Source organism: Coenobita brevimanus, chromosome 98, assembly GCF_032717465.1.
Source record: "Coenobita brevimanus isolate Jiangsu-jjx chromosome 98, ASM3271746v2, whole genome shotgun sequence".
Classification (NCBI taxonomy): domain Eukaryota; kingdom Metazoa; phylum Arthropoda; class Malacostraca; order Decapoda; family Coenobitidae; genus Coenobita; species Coenobita brevimanus.
The window spans coordinates 5,102,190-5,122,179 of record NC_137051.1 but is presented as its reverse complement, the minus strand read 5'-3'; the positions used below and the strand labels follow the sequence as shown (position 1 = coordinate 5,122,179).

Below are 19,990 nucleotides of genomic sequence, written 5' to 3'. Positions count from 1 at the left end.
TATATATATATATATATATATATATATATATATATATATATATATATATATATATATATATATATATATATATATATATATTTGCAGTAAGGCAAAAACACTGAGGAAAGAAAGCATGTGAGAAGACACTGAAAATATATAATGTCATTTCTGGTTCTCTGTGTTGCGTATGACAAGGTGAACAGGAAGGGATTATGGCAGGTGCTACACAGGTATGGTGTGGACGAAACTATAATGACAAGTGTAAAGCGTTTTGATGATGGAAGTATGGCAAGTGTATAGGTATGGTGTGGACGAAACAATTATGAAAAGTGTAAAGTGTTTTGATGATGGGATTATGGCAGGTGTTACACAGGTATGGGGTGGACGAAACAATAATGAAAAGTTTTAAGTGTTTTGATGATGGCAGTGAAGCATGGATCAGTTAGATGGATCTAAAAATGAGTCTTCTAATAGCAGGGTTCAGATGAAGCAAGGATGTGTAATATCCCCATGGTTGTTCAAAATACTGTACATATGGATGGGCTTATGGGAAGAGATAAAGAAGAAGCTGAAGAAAAAGGAAGAAGAGAAGATCAAGAAGAAAAGGAAATATATGTGGTGATGACAGAAACTGGTAAAGAAAGATGAGGGATAAAATGCTTCAAATCTGACGTCTACGGATGATGCTGTGCTGGACACACGGGATTTTTACACACTAATTCAGATTTTCGTTAATATCTCTGAACGGTGAGATGTGTGGAAGGAAAATGTAGATCAGAGAATAGTGCTGGCTGCTGAGATGCGTGACTCTCAATGTGGAGTGCCTGTGAGTGGATACGCTTGATTCGATTGGATGATTCTAATACTTTCGCTATAAGGACGTCTCTCTCTCTCTCTCTCTCTCTCTCTCTCTCTCTCTCTCTCTCTCTCTCTCTCTCTCTCTCTCTTCTCCTTCTGTTGTGGAGTAAGGAGGAAAGGTCTAGAGTGAGTAAAAATGCGAATTAAAGATGTCAGATGTACAGTATGGAAAGACGTAAAGAAAGATGTGGAGTAAAAGACACCACCGACCGGAAGAAGAGGAAAGAATGGTTATAAACAGGATGTAAAGAGAATGGACGTGAATGAGGTGATGAAAAGGGCATACGTGCGTGAGATTGAAAGTGGGAGGAGGCGTGAAAGGCCAAGATGATGGATGAGAAGGGTAAATGGGTGTGTAAGAGAGGTATGGAATTGAGGAAGCAAAGTTGATAAGGGATGGAAATAGATGGATGCAGTACGTTGCGGGAGACACACAATAAGAGAGATATGGAGTTGAGGAAGCAAGTGTTGATAAAGATGGAAATGGATGGCGTGTATAGAGACAAAACAGCGAGGTAAGAAAGATGAGGAGGAAGGTGACAAAGGATGGAAATGCAGAAGCTGAGTATGTATGAAGAGACAGTGACAGTATTAGCAAACATCCAAAAATAAAATGTTTGAAAAATTATTTGGCTTTTTTTTTTTTCTGGGGTGGGGTGGAGATTGTAACGTAGATGGGAGAATGTCGAAGTTTTGAAGGGCACTGGTGATAGTTTTCCTACTTTATGCCTTTTTCCTGCTTTTTCTTCAATGGGAAATCGGGTCACGGTGATGATGATGATGATGATGATGATGATAATGATGATGACATAGGAATTATTGTCATTTATTGTGTATGATAATTATTAGTTCTGCTACTGGTCATTATTATGCAGTAGTATTTTATCACCGTTGCATCATTATTATTGTTACCGGCATCCCTGTCACTGCTTATTCTGTCATCATCATCATCATCATCATCATCATCATCACCCAAATGTATCATCTCAACCATTTCCACTTGACGTAATCATACATGTCATTATTATTCTTGCTTTTCTTCAGGTTACAACTAAGCTAATTGAACTAGTGATATTTCTGCTTTTTACTCTTCTCTTATTCTCGTAATCTCCCCTCCCTCTCCTCCTTCCGCTCTTCTCCCTCCTCTCCTCCCTCTACCCTTCTCCCTCCTCTCCTCCCTCCACCCTTCTCCCTCCTCTCTTCCCTCCACCCTCCTCTCTCCCCTCCTCCCGCCACCCTTCTCCCTCTTCTCTCCTTCCTGCCACACAGATCCATTGAGATTTCTTCGACTTTCAGTTATTTTTACTTTTCTCTCCCACTCTCCTTTCCTCACTTCACACGCACCCTTTCCCTGTCCATCCCCCCTCTCCAATCGCTTCCCTCCAAACCTCTAACCACTTTCCTCCTTGTTCCCCTTCCATCTTCCTCCTACAACCCCTCCCCCCCCTCTCTCTCTCTCTCTCTCTCTCTCTCTCTCTACTTCTACCCTTTTCTCTCTCCTCTTCCTCCTTCTCCCCAACCCCCATTTAGGAACAGCAACCCCTTTACTCCATTTTACCTAATTTCTCCCCATTATATACCCATTAGAGGTCAGACAATGGGGTGGGGAGATAAGAGAGAGAGAGAGGGGAGAGGGAGGGGAAGGCTGAAAGTGACGGGAAATGAGGGGAGAGAATAGACTGGAAGAGAAAGAATGAAGGGAAGGTGTGGAAGGGGAGAGAGGAAGGGACTGAGAGAGAGAGAGGGTGACGAGAGGAAGGTGGGGTGAAGAGGAAAGAACAGAATGACGGAGAGGGAGAGAGAAACATCATCATCATCATCACCATCATTGACAACAACCTTATCATCATCGTCATCATCATCATCACCATCATTGACAACAACCTTATCATCATCGTCATCATCATCATCATCATCATCAATATCATCATTAACAACAACTTTATCACCATCATTATCATCATTAACAACAACTTTATCATCTTCATCATCATCATCATCATCACCATCACCACACGGTCATTATCAAAATCCTTCATTATCGTCCTCATTAGGCCTATTTTGTTATATATAATGACGTAAAGGAGAACCAGGAAATAGTTACAAATATGAATAAGAATTTTTTTGATGTCTGAAAAGAGTAACAAAAAAAAAAAAAGGAGAAAAACGGGAGACCTTTGTATGATGCGGTAGAACTGAGAGAGAGAGAGAGAGAGAGAGAGAGAGAGAGAGAGAGAGAGAGAGAGAGAGAAATAAACGAACAAGAAGAAACACAAATGCCGGGATAGGTTATAAAGATTTACACACACACACACACACACACACACACACACACACACACACACACACACACACACACACACACTAACCACAAGCGTGCCCTTCAAAACAATACACCCCCACTACAGCAAATGAACCAGCCATCTCTTTAACCCCTTTACCACCAAGTGTCTCCCTTAAACCATAATAAATAAATACATAAATAAATAAGCAATAAATAGTGAATAAATAAAAAAACAGAATAAATACAGTAAATAAATAAATGATGAATAAATAAATAATAAAATAAATGAAATCGTCTGGCAGTTGAAAAATTATGAAAAATACAGGTAACTTTAAAAAACTACTCATGGAAACTTTTTTCACCCCTTCACTCCTATGTTGTAATATTTCACCTTATTCTGGCCACTTTCAGACGATTTTATTCAGCTCCGGCGAGACCTCGAACTGGGGAGTGTTTCTTACCCTTTCAGTTCGAGATTTCCCTAAGCTTAGTAAAATCGTCTGGTCGCAGCAAGAATAAGACAAGGATAGACATATTCGACATGGAAGGGTTTAAAGGAGAGGACTGTATTCTTAACCCTTTCCCACAAGAGACTTTTCAAAGCTGAAGAAAACCGTCTGCTGGTAACCTGAGAGAGAGAGAGAGAGAGAGAGAGAGAGAGAGAGAGCGTAGTGGAGTTGCTAAAACAATACCCCCTCCCACCCCATCCCCTGACCTAACCCAGCGCTCTCTTTAAACCAGGGTCGTGTTTTAGTGTGACCCTCTGACCTTGTGTGACCTCGAACAGACACCCTTGATCTCTCTCTCTCTTTCTCTCTCTCTCTCTCTCTCTCTCTCTCTCTCTCTCTCTCTCTCTTCCGCTGTGCTATCCTTTTCTCCTGCTCCTATAATTACACCACTGTATTAGTATTAAGGCCAGACCGCCTCGTAGGGACCGTAACGTCTGTGTGGTCTGTGTATCTATGTAACTTTATGTAACTCTCTCCCCTGTGTGTGGTTAGTTCCGGGTCTTCTTTATTTCTGTTTCCCTCTATAATCTATTTATGGCATCTGTCTCTGCTTACAGATATATCAAAGGACGTTTTTGTATTATTATTATTATTATTATTATTTCCATCATTATTACTATTATAATTTTTACTATTTTTATTATTATTATTATTATTATTATTATTATTATTATCATCATCATCATCATTAGCATCAGTGTATAGTTGCTACCCAAATACTTTTAATTTGAAAGACACCATAATTCTGCAAGACCGCGGCAAGGAACAGCCACCATCAACCCCTTCACATTCCGAATTCTCCCCACAAGCTGAATAAAACCGTCTGGAGGTGGCAAGAGTAATATAAAAATGAGAGAGAGAGAGAGAGAGTTGAGGAGACAGGATTGGTCCAGGTATACAAGCAGGCCCTGGGGTTGTACTGCTGGCTTCGTTGCACTTTTTTCTTGGCGATTCATTATGCCTCTCTCTCTCTCTCTCTCTCTCTCTCTCTCTCTCTCTCTCTCTCTCTCTCTCTCTCTCTCTCTCTCTCTCTCTCGGGAAAGGGCGGCGTGTCAGGACTTGTTGTTGGTCGGTCATGAAGGTCGTGACGTCAATGCCAGAGAGAGAGAGAGAGAGAGAGAATCCTTCACCATCCACATCACTACGTCATTTGTCAGCCCGCGTCAGCACCTCAGACAAAAGCCACACGAATCAGTCAGATCTAGTGCCACTGACGTCAGCATGGAGGAGAAAAATGGTGCTTGGAAACAGGTATGGAAATGTATGCAGTGCTGACGTGTGTGTGTGTGTGTGTGTGTGTGAGAGGGAGAGAGAATTAAAGATGTCATCACACTGAAGGGGTTAGCTTGGGAGAACACGACCCCCCCCAAAAAAAAAAAAAATCACATGCCTATCCTACTTTTGAAAATCCGTGAATGGGAGAAGAGGCTAATGAACACTTTCGAAACACACACACACACACACACACACACACACACACACACCTGTCCCAAGTCTGTGTTCCAGTTCTTTAATCCTTCAGTCCTCTGACCATCCACGTATTCCCCTCGGAACCTCAATTCCTCCTCATGAAAAAAAGATAATAACGATAATAAATATGCGCAAACTTGAACGCCCTCATTTCCTCTCGCTGGCTTATATTTCGCAGCACCTCTTACTCAGCGAATTATATTTTCTAGCGCATGTTAATATTCCCTTGTATTTTTCCCATTATATTCTCTTAAACATCCCCATGTATAGTGTTCAAACAATGACTCTAAAAAGATACACCGTCAATAAATTAAAAAGAACATCAGGGCAAAATACATAAAATAGATCGTTTGGGAAAATTACGTCTCCACAAATTCAGTGAAGCAAGAATACTGAGGTTAAAAGCTTCAAAAAAATATAATTAAACGTAGATCAAGGCTAACAATGAAATCTCAGTTGAAATCACAATAAATAAACTGCATTATTTCTCCACCTAACTCATGACTGGCATTTCTCGATCTTCCTCAGAAAAACGATTAACTTAACAAACCTGAAATTAAATATGGATCGAGGATTTACAATAAGTTAAACCTTCAATTTCTTGCTCTTACTCATGACTAGTATTTCTCGATTTTTCTCAGCTCAAAAATTTGCGATTAATTTTATAAACCAGGAATTAGATATGGAAGAAGGATTGTAATGAAATCCCGTTAAAACTGAGATAAATTAATTACATTTTTAAATCTTACTCATGACTGATGCTTCTCGATCTTTCTCAACTCAGAAATTTAGGATTTTTATAAACCTACATTTAAACACAGATCACGGTTTATAATGAAATCACGTTAAAATTACAATATATATATATTTTTTTCCCTTATTCATGACTGGTACATTTCAATCTTTCTCACCTCAAAAATGTGCAGGTTGGATTTATCAAAGGCGAGGCAGCTACTGGCAAAGGAATTCAGAAGTCATGCTGGGGGGTTGGGTCACAGCTCTCTTCTTATGCTCAACCATTCCTATGAGAAAATAATAATGATGATGATGATGATGATGAGGAGGAGGAGGAGGAGGAGGAAGACGATAATAGTAATACCGGTAATAATAATAATAATAATAATAATAATAATAATAATAATAATAATAATAATAATAATAACAATAATAATAATAACAATAATCTATATTATAATTATCATATTTCTGTATGTTTGTTTCTTTGTTACCGTAACAGCAAAAACGGCACAACGAAGTCCAATTTTCGCAAGAGCACGGTACCATTAAAATGCACTATCTTGAAGAATAAAACAATTTCCAGTCCAATCTGGCCACCGGTTCCCGAGTTATAACTCATTTCTGGCTTTATGACGTTATGCGGAGGCCGTCGAAGGCGGCCTTTAAGCGAATAATAATATAATAATAATAATAAGTGCTTGAAAGGGTACAACAAGGAAGAAAGGTTGCTGGTTCCCTGAAGACAGTGATAAGAAACAGGGAAGTGAGCATGGAAGTGAAAAAGTTATTACATGACAGTATTGTGATACCAACTCCAACGTATGGAAGTGAAGCTTGGACGTTGTTGGAGGGACAGAAGAGTGACAGCAGTGAAAATGATTTATTTGAGAGGAGCGTGGAGTCACATGGAGAGAGACTGACGAATGAGGATGTGAAGGAGCGTTGTGGTGTAGATGTGGATGTGATAGGAAGCATTAGGAGAAAAACGCTGCAGTGGTTTGGCCATGTGGAGAGGATGGAAAGTGAGAGACTGACGAGGAGAGTGTATGTGAGTGAGGTGGAGGGGGAGAGAGGGAGGGGAAGGCCAAGGATGAGATGGAGAGATGGAGTGGAGAGGTATATGAGAAAGGGGGGTGTGAATTGGAAGCCGGACAGTGAAATGGCGGGGTACGGGGTGACGTGGAGGCGATTTGTTTGTGGCCATCTCGTATAAGGGATTAAGGCGTCTGGCAATAGACAGAGAGAATAATAATAATAATAATAATAATAATAATAATAATAATAATAATAATACCACCACCACCACCACCACCAAATCTTAACTCCTTTCGTCCTGTGTGTGTGTTTGATTTTCCCTGCACGTGAGGTGGGACCAAGATGTATAAGGCGTGAATGCTGTGTGAATGTGTGTTCCGTTTTACTGGGAACTGTGGTGATTGTTATATTAGTCTGCTTTCTCTTCCTTGATTCTGCTTCCTATCCAACAAGTATTTATTGAGCAGTAGGGTTTTGATAATGATGATGATGATGATGATGAAGACGAAGATAGTGATGATGATACTAATGATAAAATTATGATGATGATACGATGATGATTGATGATGATGATGATGACGAAGAAGAGGAAAAAGAAAACATACAGTAGATGATGATGATGATGATGGTGATGATGATGGTGATGATGATGATGATGATGATGATGACGACGATGGTGGCTCTTTTATATCACTACTAAACAACGTGTAGGATCCAGAGACATCAACGGGAAAGCAAAAAAAAAAAAAAAAGTTACTATAAAGAATGGAAAAACAGATAAAAATAAGTGAGATTGAGGAGAAAGTGAACAATAGTTGGCAAGGTGAACAGAAGAACAAGCCTGAAGAACAAGATGCTGAGATAGGCCAGGTCACGTGGATAAGGTGTTATTTACCTTTAGATAGATAGACACATGGATGGATAGATAGACAGACAGATGAACAGATACAAATACGAGTATATACTGTATTTAGATAGCTACAAGGACTGATGGATATATAAACGGAGAGAGAGAGAGAGAGAGAGAGAGAGAGAGACAGACAGACAGACAGACAGACAGACAGACAGACAGAGAGAGGAGTAAACAGGTAGGCGGACAGACAGACAGACAGATGGTTAGAGACAGAAGAGAAAGACAATAGAAGAGGAGGGAGAGAGGAGAGAAATGGAGAAAAATAATAATACAGAAAACGAGACAAAGAAAATGGAAAAAAAAAAACTGCTAAAGAAAAACAGTATGTGTACATGATATGTGGCTGGAGTGTAAGTGATTATGTGCGTGTATGACGTGTGTGCGTGTGTACGTGTTGCTCAGATATAAACACGCATGACCTAGTTACACAGGTCAACCAGCATCTTAGTCTACATTCATACATACATACACACACATGCACATTCACACTTACACAATATACATACTCATACATACAAATACACACTCCTACTTACACTATATACATACTTATTTACATGCACACACATACTTACACAATATGCATTCACATACGGTACATACACAAATATACACAATAGCTATATACATTCATAAGGAGTCAACATAAGCAACAGACATTTATTTATATACACTGATACATTAACACGTTTATACATACCCATTATATAGATTCATATACAATCCACACATTCATAAGCACAGGCTACAGACAGACACATATACAGTATACACAACATACATTCATATACAGAAACTTATACTGGTAACTAGATTCACATACATTCAGACACACACACACACACACACACACACACACACACACACACACACACACACACACACACACACACACATATATATATATATATATATATATATATATATATATATATATATATATATATATATATATATATATATATATATGTATGTATGATGATATTCACAACATACACAACATACACATCCAACACTCACAATAAAAACATTATCCTGAACACAGAGTTATCCACACATTATTTTACACATACACTCTGCAAATCAGGCTCAATTTAAAGAGAGCTCACATTATCTTCAGAAAATTCCATTATTTTTTTCCTACACTGTGTGTGTGTGTATGAGAGAGAGAGAGAGAGAGAGAGAGAGAGAGAGAAAGCGTCTATTTCCTCGATTGCATAAAATCGTCCTGCGGTAGCCAGAATCCCTTCCATCCTACAACCCATTTTCTATATCTTATTCTCGCTATCTCCAGACGATTTTATTCAGCTTAGGGAAGACTATATGAAACTGGAGGGGTTAGCTATAGTCTTCATTAACCCCTTCTTTACCAGTATCTCCTAAGCTTAATAAAATCATCTGGAAATGGCTACAGTAAAACGATATATTGCGTCATCGGACTGAAGAGCTAAAAACAAAAAAGGAAAATTACAAGCAAGAGCAGTCCTCAAGGGGATTAACCTTTTTTGAGTTTCTTTAATATTTTTACACATTTAATGTTTTTCTTTTCTTTTTCTTTCTTGATTTTTAGTATTCGTTTCTGAGTTTAGTATTTTTGATGATGCAAAAAGGGCACCAAATGATTATATTCTCTCTCTCTCTCTCTCTCTCTCTCTCTCTCTCTCTCTCTCTCACTGTGTCACAGGTGGAGTGGGAGACAAGGGATTAGGGTCACAATACCAGCGTAAATACACCTACCACACACTACCATACACACTCATACTACCACACCCATCACACACTCTTCCATACTATACCACAACTACCACACTTAACCACACTATCTTACCATAAATACCACACTCTGCCACATATATGACGCTCCACCACACTTACCACACACTCTGTCATACTACCACACCCACCACATCTACCACACACTCTACCAAACATATCACATTCTACCATAACAGCCATACTTTACCACACTTTAACACAACACAATCACTCTCTAACACACTTTCTAACATACTCTGCCAATCTTTCTACTTGCCACACCTCACACGAAACTCACTTGCCTTGCCGTACCTTATACACACACACACACACACACACACACACACACACACACACACACGTTCTCACTAACATCACATCACACGCAATTTCTCTCTCTCTCTCTCTCTCTCTCTCTCTCTCTCTCTCTCTCTCTCTCTCTCTTATATTGACGAGAAATATACAAAGCCAGAGGGAAAGAAATGTAAATATGGTAGATATACAGAATGACATAAGTTGACAATAGCAATATGGATAAATATATATTGACAATCAAAATATACATATACATACACACACACCTACAGCATATACTGTGCGTACGAGTATATATATATATATATATATATATATATATATATATATATATATATATATATATATATATATATATATATGTATGTGTGTGTGTGTGTGTGTGTATACAGTATACAGAGAGAGAGAGAGAGAGAGAGAGAGAGAGAGAGAGAGAGAGAGAGAGAGAGAGCACGCGCCGCTCCTAATAACAGCCAAGCAGCACCTCACAGGAAGCGAAATATCACAAGGCAAATGAGAGAAAGCGGGGGGCGGGAGGAAGAGCAGGAGAGAGGGAGGAAGTGGAGAAGGAAGAGGTGGCAGGAAGAAAGCAGAGGAGGAAGAGGAGGAGAAGCTTAGAGGAAGAGCACAACGTCCATCAAATATTTTATATATATTACACAAAAAACGCTCCAAGGTCTCTAGTGTTACTCAGCTAGAATTAAAAAATGCACTTCAAAAAATAATAATGTTTGTGCGAATTGTTTTGGGACGACCTGAAGCACAAAAATAGGTTAGGTTAGGTTAGGTGGTTTGTTTTGTTTTGGGGAGCACAAAAATAACTTAGGTTTCGTTTAGTTAGCTTAGGTTAAGTTTGTTTGGGCTGTTAAGTTTCGGGTTCTTTCGAGTAGGGTGGGCTGGAACGGTTTGGGTTAGGCTGGGTTAGGTGTGGTTTGGGTTGGTTAGACTGATCTGGACTGAGTCAGGCTGGATTGGGTTGAAATGTGTTAGGATGGCTTGGGTTAAGCAAGGTTAGATACGGTGACAGGAACTGGAATTTATCCGTATAGTTTAGCCTGACTGGATTTGGCTAGAAACTACTGGACGGAAACCAAGTACTGAAATAATGCAGTACTCTCTCCAGACGATGCCATACAGAATGCAACCCTTCCACCTGGTGATATTTTTTGGCTCGTATTCTCGTTGGGTAAGGTAGCTCCCTAACACTTTTTTCCGTGCGATTTATTTTCTTCTTTATACCTTCCTGTCCTCTTCTGCGTTCCTTCCAATATCGCCATACTCATCATCATCATCATCATCATCATCATCATCAGGATATTAACCAGCCACATCCAAACATAAATCGCTAAGGAAGAGGTGTAACGGGCCACTGTCTCTTCTTGCACCACCAGACGATTTTACTTAGCTAAAGAAGAATACAGAGTAAGGAAGAGTTTAGTGGAGGCAAAAATCGAAAGCCACTTCACTTCTCACACCCTCTGCTAAGCTTAATAAAATCGTCTGGAGGCAGCAAGAATAAACTTTAAAGACGTCCACCGAATTCACGAAAAGGGGAGTTTATCACCAAAAAAAATCACAGCTAAAAAGAAAGGAAAAAGTGCAAAAGAAATTTAAAAAAAAAAAAAAATGCAAAAGGAGAGGAAAGAAGGAAAAAGCTCACTGCAAAAAGGAAAAAACTACAAAAAGGGAAAAACATGAAAAACTCGCTGCAAGAGAAGAAAAAAAGAAAAAAACACTGAAAAAAGGAAAGAAAACGAAAACTTCACTGCAAAAGGGGTCATTCAAAAGTCAGAAAATAAATCGTCTGGTGGCAGCAGGAATAAAATACAGTATAAACAATTTTTCCCCCGAGATGAAGACGGGAAGAAAAAATTACACGAAAAAAATATACAGGTAATTCCATACACCTGATTACACGTGTCCTCCATAAGAAAAGGTAAATGCTCAGATATATACAAAAATAAATAATAAATAAACTACAGGTAACATGAAGGAATACGTGCTAAGACGGCAAATTACTGAGAACCAGAGATTTCGAAGGATTTATCGGATTTCTCACACGGACAAAAATCGCCCAGAAGTGTCCAAGTGCGTCCATAGTGATAAAGGCGATGATGATGATGATGATGATGATGAAAGTCTACTCGCAATGATAATGATGACATGAACGTATGTCCACTTTAACCGTACAGTAAAGAACGATGATGATGATGATGATGATGATGAGGAGGAGGAGGAGGAAGATTTCCTGTTAATTTTGCTGAAAGTTTTGAGAAGCCGAGAAAGATAACAGACAAGACGAATGACAAACGGCTGAATAAGAGAGAGAGAGAGAGAGAGAGAGAGAGAGAGAGAGAGAGAGAGAGAGAGAGAAACGCCTTGTGTCTTACCGGGGTGAAGTTGGTGACCTCGCTATATCCGGCCTCCCACACCCTCTCTCTCTCTCTCTCTCTCTGTAGGCTACCCCCAACCCACCTTCTCTCTCACTTATATTGCAACGTTCTTAAGCTATCTAATCCTTTTCTCTACAGTTCTCTCTCTCTCTCTCTCTCTCTCTCTCTCCAACCAAACCGCACCTGTATCCCAAATCCCACAAGAATGTATTCAAAAAATTCAAACGACGGCACTTTAGGCAAATTACCCGTTTTCGACCTCATTATAAGACATAATTGGGCTATGGAAATCATAATTACTCGTAGCTATTAAATCGGGTACTAATTTAAACACATTCGGCAAAGCAACAAACACGCCATACCCGTTCGGCGGTAACCCAGGCTCGGCTCCGGCTCGAAACGCACGAAATTCGCTCTTGTATCGTTCTGCTTTAAGGGACTTTTCTCGGCTACCGCCCTCATAACAAGTTCGCCTTGAGTCTTTCCTTACGGCATACTTATTTACGGTCTGATGCCGAATATATAAGTGGCCGATATAATGGCTTTCCCTTTTACTCGTGTGTGTGTGTGTGTGTGTGTGTGTGTGTGTGTGTAAAATAATAGAAAATCTAAAGTGGAAATACAACACTCACAACCACTAATTTCTTTCTCCGTCCCTCTAGGTGTTACAAAAACATTTCAATTTATATCTCACTACACCTGTTAGATAAAAAGAAAAGAAATAGGAGGAATTTTTGAGATCCATGTTGGCCATTAGTATTATAGATGTCCGAATGAATGAAAAAAAAGTATTGCTTTCATTACCTACGGGTCATATTGTAGTGGCTGTGACGTCATATATATATATATATATATATATATATATATATATATATATATATAATATATATATATATATATATATATATATATATATATATATATATTGGTGGTAGGTGGTGGCGACCATCATCCACTCACTTGATGTAGTGCTGCCTACTTCTTCCTTAGCCTTTATGATTATTTTTCTGTGCTTGCCCTCCTCTCCTCCTATATCTCCCATCTTTCCTGTCACTTCTTATTGCTCTTCTTTCCTTTACAGGTGGCTTTACATTGAGTGAGAATCCAAATGGTTTCCTGTAAGCCAAGAAACCATTTACAACGCTGGGTGGTAACCATATAACCAACCCATATGTGCCAACAAGTGGGTTCGTGGAGGGTTAGTGTCCCTCCTGTAAAACCAATAACTCAAAGTCAAGTGGCCACCCCTTATGGGATTATGGCGTCTGGCAATAGATAGAGAAAGATAGATATTTGGAGGGGGTCACATTCATTACAGACAAGTTAGGTTTCTGTGACACCCTCAGCTGTTTTTTTTTTTTTTTTTTTTTCAAGAGAGAATGAACCAAAGGCCAGAAGCGCATTTTTTCCCCCAAGAAAAAACAAAAACATCCATTGTTAGCTGAAACAGAACACTTGCATGACTTGTCCCAACCATGAGGTTAAAAAAAAAAAAAAAATAGTACTAAACTCATTTTACTTTAACTTGGCCTAAAACTGCCATCTCTCAGTCTTGAATACTGAGATGTATCAATAAATCAACAATAGCATATGGCCCTAGTCACAATGAAGGGCTATGGAAAGGATGTTGAGCCACAGCAGACTTATTCTGCCACGGAACAACGTGAAATATGCGGCAAAAAGTTGGAAATCTGAGCCAAGTCGAAATAAACAGAGTATAGTATTATTAGGCTTTAATGACACACACTGCTGAATACGATACTCTGTTGACTGAAAGAAATATTTGTTACCCCACCACGAGAAGGCTACTTTTCACGTAATGATTGCCTAAGTTAGTGTCAAATTGCAGATTTATTGCTAGTTATAGGGTATGGTTAGATTGGCTGGGCAAACCTAGGTATTTTATTTTGGTTAACGCGAGATGATTTTCGCTGCTGATTCAAATACCGTGTAGGTAAAGGATGAAGCAGGCTACCTTAAAAATTGCAATTATTAACAAATTGTTTAAAATTACTTGTAGATGAAGTGCCTACCGAGAAAAATGCATGAAAATGGACAGATAAATCACACAATATTAACAAAATTGGCAGCAAAACAGCGTGATAAATAAATATGCAAGACGGTTTAGGAATTTGAAGACCAACATGAAAGTAAAATCTAGCAACCTTGTAATTCCCTCTTTTAAAATAATATTATTCAAGCCAGATCTATAAATGCAAATGCTATGCCTGCTTGCGTAAACAAATCCAACAATACTGATGTAAAATCCACCTCTATAATCCCTAACATCAGCAAGAGCGTTTCCTTGATTTTTGCTTGTTGGCGCCGGTGAAGTTTAAGATTCGATAAACCGGACACAATAGACAATACAGTTATAAATAAACACATACCCAAAGATTCTCACTAACCTTTACGTATGTATGTAATCCTAGATATAATGAATTACACAAGAATAAATATCAATTATTACCCCGAAAGTCATCACCGGCAAAAGAAGTATTATCAAGCTTTCTATTAATTACCTTGACAATGCAAAACTGTTCAAGTATCGTCACGGCACATTACCAACACTTCTGGCAGACTCCCTATTTGACGAAATTTTGACAACGCCTCAGAATGACTGACTTTTAGGTACCGTCATTTTCAACTTAAAACTCTTAAATTTGCCTACACTGCTACAGAAAACGAGAAAGTATTGTATAGTGATATAGACTGGGAAGTATATACCCGGTACACACTGGGGAAAAGTGAAATGCATGGGAAATTTAGTACTGACATTGATAACTATATAATTATGATGTTTATTGAGACCAGGACAAGGAAAAGAAACTGAGATAAAAAGCTTGAAGTTTAGATGGGAGAAAATGATAGGCAGGAAGGTGCATAAACCACACACAACCTTCATGCTTTAATTAAACGTCAAAGTAATACTCACCACTTCTTTGATAAATGCCCCAGGCGTACGTTGTAATGCCAAGGCTCAATTACTCTTGCCCATAATCAAACACATTGATATAATAACTTAATAACAGGCCGACTTTGACTCACACCGTTTACAGCGAAACCATGACTCCGAATACAGTGTTGCCAAGTAGCTTGGGAAATAATACACAACTATCATTTTCCTCGTTACTCAAAGCCAATGATTACAAAAAATGATTCTTAATAAATCTAGTACTGAAAGAGGGAATGCTTCATTTAATTAATTCATGCTTTTGACGATGTACTACAGGAGCATTGCTGGTACCCGGGAACCGTAGATTGGCTAAACACTAAACAGGTTATACAGGTAGACTGGGGGAACTGTCTCTAGCTTAGCAACAGGGTCATGGTAAGTTGAGTAAGCAGGGTAGAGAAATACACCACGAGGAGCAGGAAATGGTGAAAGGATTAAAATCATATTGCCAGAGAAAGGGAGTTGAAAGAAGCAACGGTTAACGATTTTAAGAACGATATATGTGGTACGGTCATTTACACATGGATATAACTATACACATTACAACAATTGTATTCAAATAATTATCCCCATCAATTGTTTGAATGGAAGACTAAAAATTCCCTCTTTATTTCAGGAACTCTGCTCTATCCCTTCATCTGGAGAGGTGACCTTGACTGCCCCTCTCTAGCCAGCACCATGGACCGTAATATCCCGCATGTCCTCGATGTATTCACCTGTTCCCCTAGAGCCAGACGTCGTGCATACGCCAGTGAAATTGACCAGGTATGTTTTAAGTAGTCTAATTTAGTTTATGCTAAAAACCTATTACTATTCGTTTTCTAACATTCTTCTAGTTTTCCCAAAAGTGAAGGGACACTATGCATTTTATTGATAAATTCCATCAAAGGGAAATGAGGAAAAAAATAAGGCATAGGGGCAAGAAAAACTTTATGAAGTACAGGTATTAAAAGGATAAAGGTACAGGTAGGTTAATCAAGGTTATTAGTCTTGCATTAAATGTGAAGGTTGGAAGTACTAAGGCTGCTGCACTGTGTTATTTCAAGGATATTTAGAATCTGGTAGCTACTGTAAATGAAGGAAAAGGATCAGAACTCTACAATTTTTCCTTTTTGCCTGGGCATGTGAGGCCTGTAGTCTTCAGTAATTTCTAGGTAAGCAGGTAATAGGTGGAGGTATTTCAGGAATAATATTGTCTTTTGATGAGTGGGTACTGTAAAGGGAGAGAGGGATGGAGAGTTGGAAACCTCCACTTTATTTCGTTGCTATATTAGGTTAGGGTGATGATAATATACCGGTAGCATGCTTTGTAGGTATAAAATCAGAGCACCAATTTATTGCAGCATCACTAAGTTTATTGTTGCAAGTACTATACAGAGTACCAAGTAATCACTGTTACAGCAATGAAACATTCACAAGCACACACAGATCAGAACCATACAGAAGTGTATTCTTCTATTACAGTATTAAGCTCATAATTATGAAAAAATATAAATTAAAAAAAATTACAGTTCCTTCTTTCCCTAACAGGTATCACCGCCTGCAAAGGATGTAGAGCAGAAAAACCCTGGCAGTGATTCAGCTGTGTCTGTAAGCTCTAGTGATGATGAGGCCAACATTTCAAAGTACTTTGACTATCTCAACGAAGATGATGCAGATACTGGTAGTGCATCCAGGAGGAAGAAGAAGAAGAAGGGGAAAGAAAATCAAGTGAAAGAAACCCCAGGTAAGGAAAACAATGACAAAAACAAAGGCAAGGAGAATCAAGACAAGAACAAAGGCAAGGAAAAAGGAGAGGACCAGGGGGAGAGACAAAGCCGCAAAGGGGAGTATGAAAAAGATCTTCGTCACATCGAGCGCCACCTATCCATGAAGAAGACAATTCGCAAGAAGATGATGCGAGACCTTCAGCAGGCGTTTGTAGAGGACCCTGGGGAGTTCCAGCAAGATCCCAATCGCATGACACCAGAGAAAAAGAACAACATCAATATCCGCAACCTGACATTTTCCAAGGGTGGTCTCTCAAAATCTGAGCACAACTTCTTGGACATGCTCAAAGACGAGAATGCCAAGGACAAGAAAGACCGTAAAGGAATCCTAGGTTACCGAGACATCATGAATAACAACAAAAATAAGGACCCAGCTGCAACAGTGATCAAAGATGATGATTCTGGAAATGGCTCCCCCTCACGTGAACCCTCCAGTAAGACGGCCAGCAAGGAGGATCTCGTTGACAGCAAAGAGGCACCAAAAGAGGAGAAGAAGATCGGGTTTTGGAAGAAGCTTACTGGGAAAGGAAAGAATAAGCGATGAAGGGGCAACAATGAGGGGGAAAACAAGAGGGAGATCACCCCTAGCCAGAGTCACCCTCTGCCGAATTGACTGTGATAGCTTTCCTGTGCCTAATGCATAACCAGCCACCTGTTCTTGTCTTTCCTCAGCATCAGTGGCTAATGTAGCCATCTGCAATTAGCCTCTTCACTATGATGATACATTTTGTATTTTATTCTTGCATCCCTAGGCCAGTTGATACTATTTCCACCATTGACTCTTCCCTCACACCACCTGTGAGCAGGAAAAAAGGGGCAAGATGATATGATGATGATAATATTACTGTATTTGTTTTATTTAACTTTCCTCTGAATTTCACAGCTGTTTAGTGCTTCTAGACTTTTGAGTTCTGGGTAACTGGAATTCTCTTGTAACTTGGAAAAGCCCTTTTGTATTGAAGGGGTTACCAAAGGCTTTCTGTAACCTCTCCAGTTCAGACACTCTTTCCTTACGCAAACAGAGTCTTTTGGAGGAAGCAGACAAAATAAAAAATGTCTTCAGGATGATGGGATAAACAAAATAATAGCTATATTTAGAACTTAAATTCATTTTGACCTGTTTTCAAAATGGCTCTGTTAGCTCTCAAACCATGTTTATATCCACTTATAATTTTAAGTGTGTATCTCTGAATGTTCCTTTTTCAGCAGGCTTATGGGTGATGTGTGAATCCACTTCAGTAGATGAAGCACATGTAATTATAATGTATAAAGTAGAGCTTCACCTTGTAAATATTATAGGAAACAATGATTGTACATGGCAATATCAGAACCAACTGAACTACTGACGCAAATTAATTTTTCCAGAATGTTTTGTCAAACATATCCCTTGCCGTTTTGTGAGATTCCATCAACTTACTTCATTAACCCCTTCAATTTCCTGTTTTTTTTTGTTTTTTTTTCTTTACAGTTTTATTCAACTTATAGGAAACCTCTTATGGTGAAGGGGGGGAGGGGTTAAAAGTTTATATATCTAACCCTTCTAGTTTGAAGAACCTGTTCAGAGCTGAATAAATTAACTCTAGCAAGAGTAATATAAAAACACTACATATCACCAGATTGAAGGGGTATAAATTCAGAGATAAAATCTGATTGTTTGGTCACTCAGTGCTTCAGCCCCTGCCTTGACATAATTGTGTATTGATGTTTACCTGGGATTTTAACATTTTCAGTCACCAAGCAATTTTATTCACCTAAGAAAGGTGGAGGGCTTCAATGAGGCTTCATCGGACACCTTCATTTCAGAGGTTCTCCAGACTAAAATCATGTCAAGAAAGTAGGAACAAATTAAATATGATATCCCTGGGCTGAAGGGGATAAGGACATGTTACTGATAAAAGTGAAGGTAAGTTGCTTTAGAAGTGTATTATGACTACAGTCACTTGCAGTGATTCAGGGATGATAGAATGAGTGTATGGAAACTGGCAATTAAGATGTAATGAGATTAATTAAAACAATGCTTTAGTATGATTCTGCCAAACTGAATATACAGTATATACAGTACAATATATATATATATATATATATATATATATATATATATATATATATATATATATATATATATATATATATATAAAATTTCTTTTTGCAGCCTAGAGACCCTGCTGCAACAGTGAAAGAAATGCAGGTGGTAAAACATTGTCTGCATAGTTGCATACTGTACCCTACCAGCTAGTAAAATATTTTCTGTATTACTTGCACACTGTATTGTACCATCAAGTAACAGGCTTGTGCTAAGTAACTAAATACTGTATGCAAAACACATTATGTCATGGCAGAAATCAGCTTACTATAGAGCAGCATATGAGAGAAATAATTGCAGCATGAAAATTATTAAAAGATATTTTAATGGTGTTTGTATGTATATAGTGTGAAGTGTAGACAATATTCTTTTGTTGATAAATATATACAAGTATATAATATTATTGTATACATTAGTATGTTTCACATACTTTGTTATTTAATGCTGAACTGCCCATCAAACCTTTATGACTGCTTCATAAGAGTTATTATGGGTGTTCAGCTTGGCATCATGTGAGTTTATGACAAATAATTTGCACCAGAAAGTTACAGCACTGTCACCCACATTGTATTCTTGATTTAGTGCCAACTCTAGTAACTTTGTATCATTAGCTTTACCTGTTACCTGAAAGGTAGGTAATGCATCACCTTACATTGTTTCCAAGCTGTCTGAAACTATATATTGTTAATGAAGGATAGGGACTCCTACCTTTAGTAAAATTCAGTGATCTAATTCCATATCACATAAGACTATGTCAGGGTACATTTTTGAAGTACAGTAATTGTACCTCCAGATTTTGAAGCTTTAATAAACTTGTTAGGAAAAAAAAAAGGCTGGTTAAGGGCTTCATCATACTGAGGTTAGAATCAAGACATGTTCTCGAACACTTTGTCAAGGGAAACGTTAGACTAAGAACACCCCATTTGATTA

General features: G+C 38.5%; 1 protein-coding gene across 1 annotated transcript; it reads left to right on the top strand.

The window, feature by feature from the left end:
- The first annotated feature begins 15,828 nt into the window (after positions 1-15,828).
- Positions 15,829-18,367, top strand: LOC145414274 (uncharacterized). The gene is made up of 2 exons (XM_080283877.1): positions 15,829-15,973; positions 16,739-18,367. Exons 1-2 carry the CDS (start codon positions 15,887-15,889, stop codon positions 17,519-17,521), a joined length of 870 nt encoding a protein of 289 aa, XP_080140003.1. The 5' UTR covers positions 15,829-15,886; the 3' UTR covers positions 17,522-18,367.
- The last annotated feature ends 1,623 nt before the right edge of the window (positions 18,368-19,990 follow it).

Bases quoted from the DNA above. Each gene is read 5' to 3' on its own strand.
- LOC145414274 (XM_080283877.1), top strand. From the start codon at position 15,887: ATGGACCGTAATATCCCGCATGTCCTCGATGTATTCACCTGTTCCCCT. The intron at 15,974-16,738 runs GTATGTTTTAAG...TTTCCCTAACAG, and splicing joins ACGCCAGTGAAATTGACCAG to GTATCACCGCCTGCAAAGGA.